The 14,251-nt window shown below is 37.5% G+C and overlaps 1 protein-coding gene across 2 annotated transcripts in view; it reads right to left on the minus strand.

Moving 5' to 3' along the window:
- Positions 1-321: 321 nt before the first annotated feature.
- The window catches only part of LOC127621854 (centrosomal protein of 85 kDa-like), an 89,742-nt gene continuing 75,812 nt past the window's right edge, over positions 322-14,251 (minus strand). For both annotated transcript variants that reach the window (XM_052095628.1, XM_052095627.1), the window contains exons 7-13: positions 11,491-11,643; positions 9,947-10,101; positions 9,266-9,383; positions 8,694-8,744; positions 8,380-8,487; positions 5,114-5,294; positions 322-2,460 (exon numbers count right to left, since the gene is read on the minus strand). In XM_052095628.1, coding sequence (XP_051951588.1) covers positions 2,297-2,460; positions 5,114-5,294; positions 8,380-8,487; positions 8,694-8,744; positions 9,266-9,383; positions 9,947-10,101; positions 11,491-11,643 — 930 coding nt within the window. In that variant the 3' untranslated portion in view covers positions 322-2,296. The remainder of the gene's footprint in view (positions 2,461-5,113; positions 5,295-8,379; positions 8,488-8,693; positions 8,745-9,265; positions 9,384-9,946; positions 10,102-11,490; positions 11,644-14,251) is intronic.

Genomic DNA, 14,251 nt, shown 5'->3' on the forward strand with positions numbered 1-14,251 from the left:
TTACAGAATGACTGTTTGTGCAATTTGCTTACAAATATATAAAAGGCAGAATTTAAATAAGGTCATAATAACTGCATGTGGAATAATTTTAATGTCATTTGGAATATTTGTACTTTAAAACTGAATTTGTCTCGGGACTATTTAAGAGAACTGCAAACAAGCAAATTTAATTTAAAACATTTGGAAACTTGATGACCTTTCACAACTTCTAAAATATACACTGTCATATATTCACAGACATTTATATATTTATTTATTTTTGCCATGTCTAAACTCAAAAAGATTAAACGACCAAATATAGAAAAATACTTTATTTGACATTTGTACAATTTAAAAACAAACCAAAAAAAAAATTACAAAATGGAAAAATAGGTAATACTTTTGAGAGAAATTTTACATAAATAGAACTTTGGCATTTGCAAAATCTAGCTGGAAAACTAAAAACTTATTCGAACATACAGTAAAGCCAGCCAGTGGCTTTCAATCTACAGTTCACAGTGAGTCGGTCATGTCAATCAATGCTTTTGCAGTACAAACACATTCAGCATGCTATCAGATATCACACCATATAATGTCAAGCACAAGGAAGAGCACCACATACATTCTCCATCAGGTTATTAGCATCTCTCTGCCTGAGAATAAATATGCATTGCTTGTGGATATGGCTTAGCTTGCCTGCACCTTTATAAAATAAGTTCTCAGTGAAAATGATGTCTCTGCCAGTTTTGAAAAATCGCCTTCAAAAGACGTTTCATTCTGAAGTTCTGCTGCATCGATTTATAAAGGCACAGAATAACAATTTTACTTCTCTGTAGAAATGTGTCATAAATGCTGGTTAACGTGAGGTTGCATAGTGCAGTATTCATTTAATGACATTTTTACTGACCTATTCCCTTCAAAGTTCCTTTTTAACATCAGTAGATAAAAAAAACAAATATGGACATGCACAAGATATTATGAGCACATTATGACTCCTTTTTGAAATTCAAAACATGCTAAATATACTTTAAATTCAATGATATTACAGTTGAGATATATAAGCAGAATGAAGACATTTGTAAATATCAAACGTTCGTCACCTTGGTGCAAATACTTATACAAATGTTGACATGACCGCATCTCTGGACTTAATAAAAATTCTATTTAAGAGCCAAAATGAAATTACGAACACTTAAAACCACACAGCAATGAGTTCAAATTTCTTCTGAAACAAAAATCTCAACAACTGAAAAATATAATCCTTAAACGACCTGAGCAAACTAGTTTTGCATTGCTTTCTTGCATACCCCTATAACAAGGGATACATTTATTATCAAGAGTACATAAAATCTCGTGAGTGTATTTAAGCATGTTCAGGAGGTCACAGGAGCTTAACATTTGCAGCACATTCGGTTTCCTGTCTGACTTTGGAACTCAACCTGTGCAACTTGTTTTGAGATGCGTCGCAGCATTTCTCAGCAACTAAAAAACAAGCTCATATTTTACTGAAATTAAAATGGTTAAAATGTGTCCTGAATAGATTAACCTGGATTCTTTTGCAGTCATTTATTTTTATATTAAACCTTTACTCTAGTTTTATGGAAGCCCAAATTGTCCATATCACCCTGAACAAAACATAAATTACCTAACACACTAGTCGCACAAAATTGAGATGAAACCAATCATCAAATAGAGTGATGGGATGAAGGACCCTTTAACTGCTGTTTTTCCTGTTGACTTTCCAATATCAAGGGTCCACTTGGGAATGTCGACCTGCACTGGAGCTACAGTGGAGTGGATGTGCCAGCTTCTTTGGGAAAAATGTACTTTCATTTGACTATGAAGTTTGGAGGTATGCAGAAGAGCATAAAAAACAGGAACATCACAAGGCACTTTAGAAAACACCAGTTGCCCCACTTACTCTCAAAGATGACTCTTCCCACAGATCTGACTTCCGTCAGGAACTGTGAGGAATTTGCTATTGAACACAAGGATGACCAGTGCGGTCAAAATAAATATGTTTAAAAAAACACACACCCACACCATGTTACAATTCTTTAAAGCTTCAATGTTCCAATGAAAAACAAAAAAACTATTGTTGCAAAGATGTCCTTGTAAACTGGATTCACAGCTTGGTCCAACTTGAAGTAGTCAGAAAGAGCTCTAGTTGTCAAGTTTTTTTTTTTTTTATCAAGTTGGCTTTATTATTATTATTATTATTTCCCTTTTACTTTAAGGGAATGCCATCTGTCCTCAAATCCTGCAAAGTAGAAATGGAAGCCCCTGGAGATTCATGGACAGGCCTTCTTGTCAGGCCTCATTGTGTCACACAGTTTTCACCCATGTCCTGTGCGTAGCGGTCAGAGATGACCGTACGCAAGTCGTCAATGTCTTTCCGTAACTGGCACACCTCCACCAGCTTGGCCCGCAAGCCGTCCTCCATTAGTGGCTTCTCGTTCTCCTCTGCTGAGCAGCTCATAGCTGGAAAAAGGATCAAAGGATCAAAGATGAGATTCACAAAAAAGAAGACAATACTTCTCTTGTCTACTACAGTTCAAAGTAAAACCATTTTTAAGGGATAGTTCACATAAATAAAAGACAGAATTGTCATTTTTCTGTGAACTATTCCTTTAAAACATCCAAAGATTACTGGGAAAAAGACAACTAAAAATAAAAATTGTCACAGCCTGGTCTTTTTTTCAGAAGCCTTCGTCATATTTATTGATCAGTGGTGTGTATGAACATTTCTTTTAGTGTTTACGTGCATCTTCCCAATCTTGTTTGATCTCAAGAGGCTGGAGTTCAGTGCACAAGAGCTCTTAACAGAACGACAGGGCCAGACTGGTGTACTCTAGTGTCATCCAGTACTCTCACAGAGGAAAACAAAAGCAGCCTGCACTGCAGACAAATCAAATTATCCAAAATGTGAAAGGAGTTTGCAATAAATGCATCCATAAAATGAGAGGACAAACCTCTGCTTAACAAAGGCTAAATCTGGTGGAAGTTCCAGAACGGCTAAAATCGCTTACAGTACCTTTATATTTCTAATACTAATTTGCAAAAACATTTGAAAAGAGTGCTATTGTTGTCATAAAATATTGATATATTGATTATTGATCAACATAATTTTATCTATATATTTTTTAAGGCTTTTGATACATTAAACATGGCCAACATTTAAATTAGAAGCCCAATTTGCATGCTTTCCAATTTGCCTCCGTTTAAAATTCTGCCGTAATAGCAAAGTGTTACGATCACACAAACACACACACACACACACACACACACACACAGTTGTGTTTCCATGTTTTATGGGGACTTTCCATAGACATAATGGTTTTTATACTGTACAAACTTTATATTCTATCCCCTAAACCTAACCCTACCCCTAAACCTAACCCTCACAGAAAACTTTCTGCATTTTTACATTTTCAAAAAACATAATTTAGTATGATTTATAAGCTGTTTTCCTCATGGGGACCGACAAAATGTCCCCACAAGGTCAAAAATTTCGGGTTTTACTATCCTTATGGGGACATTTGGTCCCCACAAAGTGATAAATACACGCTCACACACACACACACACACACACACACACACACACACACACACGATGAGCTGAAGTGGAGCAACAGATGATAGTCCAACATTACAAAGGTTTTTGTAATTCAAGAATGAACAAAGTGACGTTGATGAGTTTGCAGGTTAGTGTATGAAACTGGTGTTACTGTGCAAACTGAACGATGACTTTATTATGCAATTTCACTGTATGTAGCATCGAATAGTTTTTCAGTCTAACTACAAAACTACATACTTGTAACTGAAAATACATTGTGTAGGCTTTATGAAAGATACATATACACAATTTATCATAGAACGATGGCTAGAGAAAATAATTTGAGTCCTTTGATAATGATTTTGGTCTAATTTAGTGGAAAACAATCCGAGTTGCTCTACGTGAGGCACACTGCAGGGCATCAGGTTATTAGCATCTCTCTGCCTGAGAATAAATATGCATTGCCTGTGGATATGGCTTAGCTTGCCTGCACCTTTATAAAATAAGTTCTCAGTGAAAATGATGTCTCTGCCAGTTTTGAAAAAATTGCCTTCAAAAGACGTTTCATACTGAAGTTCTGCTGCATCGATTTATAAAGGCACAGAATAACAATTTTACTTCTCTGTAGAAATGTGTCATAAATGCTGGTTAACGTGAGGTTGCATAGTGCAGTATTCATTTAATGACATTTTTACTGACCTATTCCCTTCAAAGTTCCTTTTTAACATCAGTAGATTAAAAAAAAAATATGGACATGCACAAGATATTATGAGCACATTATGACTCCTTTTTGAAATTCAAAACATGCTAAATATACTTTAAATTCAATGATATTACAGTTGAGATATATAAGCAGAATGAAGACATTTGTAAATATCAAACGTTCGTCACCTTGGTGCAAATACTTATACAAATGTTGACATGACCGCATCTCTGGACTTAATAAAAATTCTACTTAGAGCCAAAATGAAATTACGAACACTTAAAACCACACAGCAATGAGTTCAAATTCCTTCTGAAACAAAAATCTCAATAACTGAAAAATATAATCCTTAAACGACCTGAGCAAACTAGTTTTGCATTGCTTTCTTGCATAGCCCTAATTGTCATTTGATAATAATTTTGGTCTAATTTAGTTAAAAAACTATGCGAGTTTTGCTCAGTGGCACTGCAGAATTTTGACACGGAGTGTTGGCGGTGTGTGCGTACCTTTGTAGAAAATAATTGTTTCAAATATCAGAACGCACCATTAGTGTTGCGCAGTATACCGATGCTAACGAAATATCGCAATACCAAAATTTTTTAAGCGGTACATTGTTCATTTCGGTACCATAGTGAAGTATGCTGCCACTAGCAAAATGTAATGTAAGAGTTTTGAGATGAAATCAAAGATCATTTGAAAATAATAATAAAAAAGCCTCTATATGGCCAAGTGTGATCATTAAACAGCAGAAGGATGTCATTTAATGAAGTAATATAGTTGTTTGAAGAATAATGCATATATTATGGTCTTTTGAAAAAAAGAAGCATTTTATAAAAGCTTTTTGGAGTTATTTATCTATGTAGTTAAGTATTTACATTTGATGCCAAGGAGCAGGGCCAGGTTGGGTTCTTTGCCTTGAGCTCTCTGGGTGAGAACACTGCACAGGCCCTTCAGATCCAGCAGACACAAGGACATCTCTTTTAATAGGGGCCCAGTCTCCTTAAGACATGACCCAGGGGCCACATTAAACGTATCCTCATCTGTTCGTCTTTGGTTCTGTGAAAACAATAAAAATACAAAACGATGAAGCTTTACTGAACCCCTCATGTGAGATATAGCAAAGTGAAACAGGACAGAGCCTTTAAACTAAACATGTTCACAGTTTAATTTAAAATTATGGATGTACAATGTTTTGTTTTGGTGACATTCACCTCAAGAGAACTGTAAGGATTATTATTTTTTACCTTCAAATGCTATTAAGAAAAGTGAGAATGTGTTTACTTCAGCATTTTACACTCATCCACTGGAGTGTTATTTTAGGAGTGCACTTTACACGGACCCTACAAGAACTTTTTGTGCTGAGACTGTATCATCTGCTGATGACTAAGCTTAAAGGGATAGTTAACTTAAAATTGAAAATCCTGCAATTCCACCCTCGTCATTCCAAACCAGTTAGACTTTCTTCCGAGGAACACAAAGTTTAGAAAAACACCATAAAACCATCATAAGTGTAGTCAATATGACTCATGCGCTACATTTTAAGTACTCACAACAGGTTTGTGTGAGAAACAGACAGAAATGTGAGTTAAAATCACTGAAAATCTTGACAGACGTGGTCCCCATTTACTTTCATTTTATGGAAAAGAACAGCTTGAACATTCTGCTTTAAATAAGTCATTTGTTTCTAAAGACATCAGGGTTAGTAAATGAAGACAGAATTTTCATTTTTGGATGAACTATTCATTTAAAAGCTGTGTGACCCATTACCAGCATTCAATCATACTCATGCTGTTTCAGCTTTCAGAGCATATTCAAATGAGTGCTAGAAGAACTGAAATCTGAAGCAGCTGTTTGTGAAAATTGCCCGAATGATTGAACAGTGAGAGGTAGATTTAGTAGCACTTACACAGCAGGAAGAAAGCATAACCAGAGGAGAAAGTGTGCAATGGACTATTAGGAACTGTGGGCTAAAATCTGCTGTAGGCTGCGACACGGCAAGAAAGAACGATTGCTAATTCATTCTCCTCTAACCAGAGGAGAAAATGAAGTATGTAGTAGATTACGACTGACTAACAAGTAAATGAATGTGGACTGCACAATATAGGATGCAGATAATATTTAATACACGTATGCCATTATGAAATCATAATGGACTGCATAACAACAAGATCCTCCATTTCTAGTCATTTTCACATTGCTAAAATGTAGTTACTCTCCATTAAGAAGATATTTTCAACTAATATGACTCAGAGCACCATAAGGTTTAGTACAGTAACGGTCTATTAAAGCGATAGTTTTCCTCAAAATTCCAATGTTGTTCCATGCCCATGTGTATTGATACAGATTTCCTGGTTTGATTCAATTTTATATATGATTTTGATTTTTATATATTTGGATATTTATAATAAGTTATAATGTGCATTTTGCTAATTCTGTAAATTACATGGGTAGACAGGTACACAAACTTGGTAGACTACAAAAGATATTCATTTGAAAAATTAACAACAGGGTCCAGATAACGCAGTTCAATTGCTATTTATTTAACTGATATAATAATAAACTGAAGTAAACTTGATTATGGGATTTTGAAAGGGTCAAACGTTCTACGCATATGGAGTCATGTGACAAAATAACACACCGTCGATGACAGTGGAGTTCATCTTTGGGAGAAATTGCAACATAACTACATCTGGTAAGAAATCGAATTAAGTTTTTACATCGAAACCTGTTTAAGACAAAAGACTCTAGTTTAATCCGATATGCCATTTTGAACATTGGCAGTGATTGGATGATACTGGCAATTACTTTAAATCAGATTTAATGATGCTAGTTTCTGATGTAATGTCTGTAACGTCTTAAAAACATGAATAACCAACACTCCTGGAAACATAAACAATTTGATTTAAACTTTCTATATAGCTTGGTATTATTTAAAATTTCACAACTTAGTCCCGCTGTCCACATATGTTGCCATCGATTTTTAGGAAAACTGTTTTCTCTGGATTTTTTTTTTTCATGTTTATTAGGTGCTTATACAGTCTGATAAGCAACAATTGTAAAGGACTGTAAAAATCATACAGTGTGTATTCGTATATATGCATATTCATTCATGTGTGTCAGCATATGGAGAAAGTGTTAGAAAGAGGAAGAACATTCTTCCTCATAACTGGTTCATGTGTCTCTGTCACAGCTGTATAATGTATGGCGTAGTGTGCGGCTCCATTGTGTCACCATAAACAGTGTGTGGTTCAATGCGGCTTCATTATGCATGACTGCGGCTCTGTGTGGTAGAGCGGGTTGGCCACTAATCGCTGGGTTGGCGGTTCGATTCCTGGCCAACACGACTCCACATGTCGAAGTGTCCTTGGGCAAGACACTGAACCCCAAGTTGCTCCCAGTGGCAAGCTACCGCCTTGCATGGTAGCTCTGCCGTCATTGGTGTGTGTGTGAATGGGTGAATGAGTCACAGTGTAAAGCGCTTTGAAAACCGATAAGGTTAAAAAAGCGCTATATAAGTGCATTTGCAATTTACAATTTGGAGGATACAGCAGACTACCTTGATCTGGCATACTTCACAGAATCACTCCACAACTGTGATCCTGACACCTGAATCACTCTTTAAAATGCAGAAAAAGTGTACAACTACACTCCACATCTGGACATAACACCGGTTATAATGCTCTTTCTGTCGTGTTATCATCATTTGATTAATTATTGCAGCCATTATCACCAGAAACAATACAAAACGTCTCTTTTAACTAAATTTAGTTTTTGCTTTGTAGCATTAGGGCAATGTTTATTGTACCCGGCAAATATTGCTAACTTTTGTGAATTCCTTTGAAAAGCTGATGTTACCGGCAAAGTTTAAAAGTCTTGTTGTAGCGCAGCAGTTAATTGACAGGTGAGTATTCGTTGCCTAGCTGCTGTTTGAACACATTCGAATGGGTGAATGTTTACACTACCAACTAACATGCATTTCTGATTACATTAAACCACCTCCAAATGTAGCAAAATTGGACAAATCACAAAACATTTTGGACCCCCTTTAGACCTGACCAGGACGAAGACATTTTTTTGCACTGAACACAAAAGTGGTGCAACAGTTTTGTGAATTTGCACCAAAAGGTTTGGAGTGCTGTACCTGCTGAAGGGTTGTGGAGAGGGCCTCAAGTTCCTCCTCACGTTCTAAGAGGTGTTTGCGAAGCTCCTGAGTGATCCCCCTCTCCCTCTGTAACCTCTTTTCCAGGGCCTGTGAAGAAGAGGAATGACACCACGTTTAGTTCTTGGAGCGTGTGCAGACGCATCTAAAGTAAGCCCCTGTCTGGCTACTTTGATTACCCAATTCAACAGAAGCATTATCATGCAGTATACCATTCCATTATCTAAACCATTATTGCCAATCAGGACGTTAAACCTAAAACTTCCACAACAAAAAGTAGAAAACAAATCTCTTACCGACAGTTCCAGAGTGAGTTTGTCAATTTGCTGCTTTTGATTGTCAATCAGCTGAAACAAAAAGAATTGCAGACAAAATCGTTTCAAACATCTTTGTTTAGAAGTAAGCTTGTGTCTGGGCTGTTCTCAAGTACAAAGCATAGGTGGGAATGTTTAAACACACCCATGAACACGCTAGGTTTTGAGATGGCCATTCGGACACTTTTTGGCATAAATATTCTTTCAAGCAATCAGACACTTATAGTATGCATGTATAGTGTGCATTTGAGGTAGGAAAATCTAGACACAAAAGAAAGAAAACGCTTCAAAAATGTCAAAATGTGGGATTGTATTGCGATTGCAATGCAGTAACAAGCGAGCATAACAGAAGAGTTCTTTGGCTTTCACTCAATGTCTGTGAGCATTGAGGCTGTCTATATGTCGATGTACTCCTCTAACATTTGGCAAAATTTACACTTAAAATTTACACTTTCTATTCCAGGAAAATGGATGAAAAATATTGATTATAGGAAATACGTGAGCTTGTCAAGTGATTTCATGGGGTCTTAAGATTGTGAGATGTGGATCTGTACCATGCTGTTTTGGCTCTGTTGTTCAAGCAGGCGAGTGTTTTCTCTCTCCAGCTGCTTCAGGTCCAGCATGGGCAGCCGTACACCATCCTCTAAACACTTCTCCACCTTCTCTTGCAGGCTACGCACAGGCACAAGTTTTACAGAATAGTCCTTATTTTACTGTACATTACAAACAAATCTATAATAGTACATCCTCACTTCATAAATATATTCACACAAATATTAACAAGGAAACAAGAGTTTTTTCCAGTGAGTTATTAATGAAATATTTATAAGTATTACATGTTTGAACAAATATCTAACACTAACCCTCATTAAAACAAAATACCTTTACATGACAAGCAAAACTGCATAAGATATTAAGACTTTTTTTTTCTTCACACAACAGAATCTTGAATTTATTACATTTTTTCTTCCCCATATGGCTTTTTTTCTTTTTTTCGAAGCTCATGTTTTAGTTTAAAAATACTGTAGTTACAGTGGTAATTAATCAGTTGGATCTGATAATTGGCCTGATCTCATTTCTATATGCATACCAGGTTTTCTCTGTTTTTAAAAGAGTACGCAATTTATTTTTATGCTAAATTAATCAGAACCGAGACCCGCTGTATATAAAATAGTGGCTTTCCAAGAATAGAGCAAATGAGAAGCAATGTTTCAGGCTGCATGGCTGATTGGTACCTCTGTACAGCAGCCACATGCTCTGTCTCCCGCTTGGACTGAGTCTCTATGATGGCATCTTTCTCTTGCAGCAGGGCTCGGTTCTCCTCCAGGCTTTTCTCCAGCTTGGCTACATTGTCCTCCAATGCCCGGGCCTTCCTCTGCACCTCCTCCAACTGAAATGACACAACACAGACATATAGTCCTGCCCCAAACTCAGCTCTGTTTAACACATTTTACCATATTTAAATCCATTCCACAGAATTATTCCCATCTAAAATACGTGGAGAAAATGTCTGTTGATTCCATCGTTGCTTTGCTAAGAGGAACAGGTGGCACAAACTGTGCTAAGTGCTATAAGATACAAATATAATATAAATTCTCATGCTGACACATACTAGGAAACAATAAAAAATTATGATTTATTAACACATAAGTAAGATTATTCCAAAAAATAATGAAGAGCACATGCTGTCTCATTAGCAGCTGTGTCTCTGATCTATTAACAAAACGCCTTGGAGACAGGCACTGCTGTGTTGGTTTAGCAGCGAAAGGAGACTTTAATTGTGCCCTGATTAAAGGAACCCAGATCAGTTTTTCCCTCCACTGACTACTTGTAGCTGCCCGTATCAAATGCGAGCCTTTGACTCTGGCTTTCAGGACAACCAATGAAACCGCACCCTCTTACTTCAATTAACATCTTCAGGTCTATGCTGCAACTTGCTCTTTGCAGTCTATGAACGAGCGACGCCTGGTGGTACCATCACAATTAGGTTCAAAGTCTATTTCACGATCATTCACTTTCTCTACTCCTCTGTGGTGGAATGAACTTCCAACCAATACACGATCTGCTGTTACCTTCTCAACATTCAAGAACCAGCTGAAAACACATCTGTTCCGTGAGAACTTAACTAACCCACACTAATTGCACTTACTACTGCACTTAATGTACCAATAAAATCCTTGTCTGTCTCTTTCTTAAGAACTTGGCAGTCCTATAATGCAGATGTTGTTAAAACTTTGCCAGACATATTGCCTGCTTTGGGTCTCATTTCCATGTCTGATAAATTACTTAATGTTAATGTAGATGTTTGGAACTGACAATCAGATCTGTGTTACATAGATTAAGTCACGGTGACATTTTCATTTGCGCTATGAAATGTCCGCGGGTGAACATTGAGCACGTGTGAAACCAGTAAAAGTCTAATTGCCAATAAGCCTCTTTAATGCTGCACTTCATACTCTGTGAGAGTAAAGTTAAAAGAAACTTGCCATGAGGTCACTGCCAAACCAAGCAACTTCCTATTGGTCAACGTGGTAAATTCATGAGAAAATTTACTTTAATTACGAACCTCAGAAGTCAAATCTACATGAAAGTATTCTGTCACTCAGACGATGCAGGTTTGAGTGATCTGATCACAAAATGTTGGACTTTATTTATCGCTGTCCACTTTTGAACGGATGGGCCAAAATTGATAATTACCAGGTGTAAACAGGGTCTACAATAAAGATGAGGGGTGGGGCAAAAATATATCAATACTGTAATGGTAGTGAACAGTATGTACCTGCTGAGCTTGCGTCTGGACCTCGTCCAGTGAGGGCAGGTCTGCCAGGTATTTCTCCAGCGTCTCTATGCGCTGCTGCTTCTCTTGATTCTGCTCCTGCTCACGCTGGCACTTCTTCTTTAGACTGCTGATGTAGCGGTCACGTGTTTTCATCTGAGCAAAAACACAAAGCATATTATTCAGCTTCTTATAGCTTCACATAGGAATATGTGGTTTGATAACCTCTAAACATTTTGGTACCACTGAGCATACACTGATCCAGCAACATTAAACATTAAAACCACTGACAGGTGAAGTGAATAACATTTAATATCTTGTGGGAGCTATTAGGCAGCAAGTGAACAGTCAGTTCTTGACTTTCATGTGTTGGAAGCAGAAAAAAACGGCAAGCGTAAGGATCTGAGTGACCTTGACACGGGCCAAATTGTGATGGCTAGATGACTGGGTCAATGCATCTCCAAAACGTCAGGTCTTGTAGGGAGTTCCTAGTATGCAGTGGTCAGTACCTACCAAAAGTGGTCCAAGAAAGGACAACCGGTGAACCGGCGACACGGTCGTGGGTGCCCGAGGCTCATTGATGTGCATGGGGAGCGAAGGCTAGCCTGTCTGGTCCGATCCCCCAGAAGAGCTACTGTAGCACAAAATGCTGAAATACGTAATGCTGGCCTTGATAGAAAGGTGTCAGAACACACAGTGCAACGCAGCTTGCTGCTAAGCCACAGACCATTCAGGTGACCATGCTGACCCTTGTCCACTGCCGAAAGCACCTACAATGGGCACGTGAGCATCAGAACTTGACCATGGAGCAATAGAAGAAGGTGGCCTGGTCTGTTGAATCACGTTTTCTTTTAGATCATGTGGACGGCCGGGTGCGTGTGCATTGTTTACCTGGGGAAGAAATGGCAGCAGGATGCACTATGGGAAGAAGGCTGGCCGGCGAAGGCAGTGTGATAATCTGGGCAATGTTCTGCTGGGTCCTGGCATTCATGTGGATGTTACTTTGACATGTACCACCTACCTAAAGATTGTGCACACCCCTTCATGGCAACTGTATTCCCTGATGTCAATGGCCTCTTTCAGCAGGATACTGCACCTTGCCACACTGCAAAAATTGTTCAGGAATGGTTTGAGGAACATGGCAAAGAGTTCAAGGTGTTGACTTGGCCTCCAAATTCCCCAGATCTCAATCCGATTGAGCATCTATGGGATGTGATGGACCAACAAGTCCGATTATTGGAGGCCCCACCTCGCAATTTACAGGACTTGAAGGATCTGCTGCTAACGTCTTGGTGCCAGAAACCACAGGACAAGTTCAGAGGTCTTGTGGACTCCATGCCTCGACGGGTCAGAGATGTTTTGATGGCACAAGGGGGACCTACATGATATTAGGCTGGCGGTTTTAATGTTGTGGCTGATCGGTGTATAAAATAAGATTAGGAGCCTATTCTGCTCATACAAATGCAAAAGGCATTAACTATGGCCACACTTTAACCCTTTAAGCTCTGAAGGTGTTTTTAATGATTTCCTTTTTCAGTGGCTTAGAAGGGTCAAGTGTTTGGTATCATTTTAAAGACAACTTTACACATTTGTCAATGACATAGTTTATAATAAATTCTGAGACACTCAGACTAAGAAACTGCTGCAAAATCTCAAAAAAACTTGAGCCAAAAATTTACTTTATTTCTTATTTTTCTGATTTCACATTATATATATTATCTCAGGATGTGAATCATATAGCTCCAAAAAACTGCTTTTGTTTTGTTTCCAGTTATGTCACTTGCACCTGAGTAAAATATTGTGTTATAAAAAACGTTTCCAAACAAATAACACATAATAATTGTACATAAAAACTAATTACACATGCAAATACAACAATGACTAAAGGTAAGCTCTCTCTCCCAAACATAAAGGCCATGAGTAACGAGATCTGATGCAGTTCCATTCAGTGTCATTTGAGCCATCATTGAGTCTGTGTCATGTAATTGGTGCCATCTCCTGGTGGTCATTTGTAATTAGAGTAAACAATCCTTTCATCCCATTTTTAGATGATTTCCACCTCAGTGATCTGAATCCTTATACGGTTGGTTTAGCGTTCCATGATGCTGGATAATGTACTACATCATTTCTAATCAAGTCATCTGACCCAGGAAAGCTACCGATTTAACGGGAATCTCCTCTTCTAATTAATGTTATGTGATAGCTTTAAACCGATACATATTTTGTGTTGGTCAAGACTGTAGTTATTAATATTTTGAGAAGGACTTTTTTCTCACTGGCCCATCTAATCTTAAAGGGTTTAAATGAGACAAATGGCTTAAAGTTTTTCTGTTTAAATGCAGATTTTGTGCAAATTTATGTAGCCAGTTTTCTCAGAATGTGAGCAAAGTTGAGCCAAACCTGATTCACAGCAATTGAAGTGTGTAAATTGCATAACGAAAAATTCAATTTTTAAACCTAAGTAATTTAGTTCAAATCAAACGCTAGAAAAAACAAGACTAAGCACAACAAATAGAGCAGAACACAGGTGTCTCAAAATGCATTTTTAACGATGCTTTTTAACTTGACACGGCATCTAAAAAATAAGTGCATGTTTCTTTAGGAAAACACATAATTACGGCTGGGTAAAAATATAGATTTATCAATTAATTGCGATCTTCATTTTAATGATCAAATTTAGTTTTGTTTTTAAATCCGAAAATCGATCTTTAAATCTATGCCTTTTTTAGTGGATATGAGAAACATTTTGTTGAACATTATTTGT

Source organism: Xyrauchen texanus, chromosome 28 (assembly GCF_025860055.1).
Source record: "Xyrauchen texanus isolate HMW12.3.18 chromosome 28, RBS_HiC_50CHRs, whole genome shotgun sequence".
Classification (NCBI taxonomy): domain Eukaryota; kingdom Metazoa; phylum Chordata; class Actinopteri; order Cypriniformes; family Catostomidae; genus Xyrauchen; species Xyrauchen texanus.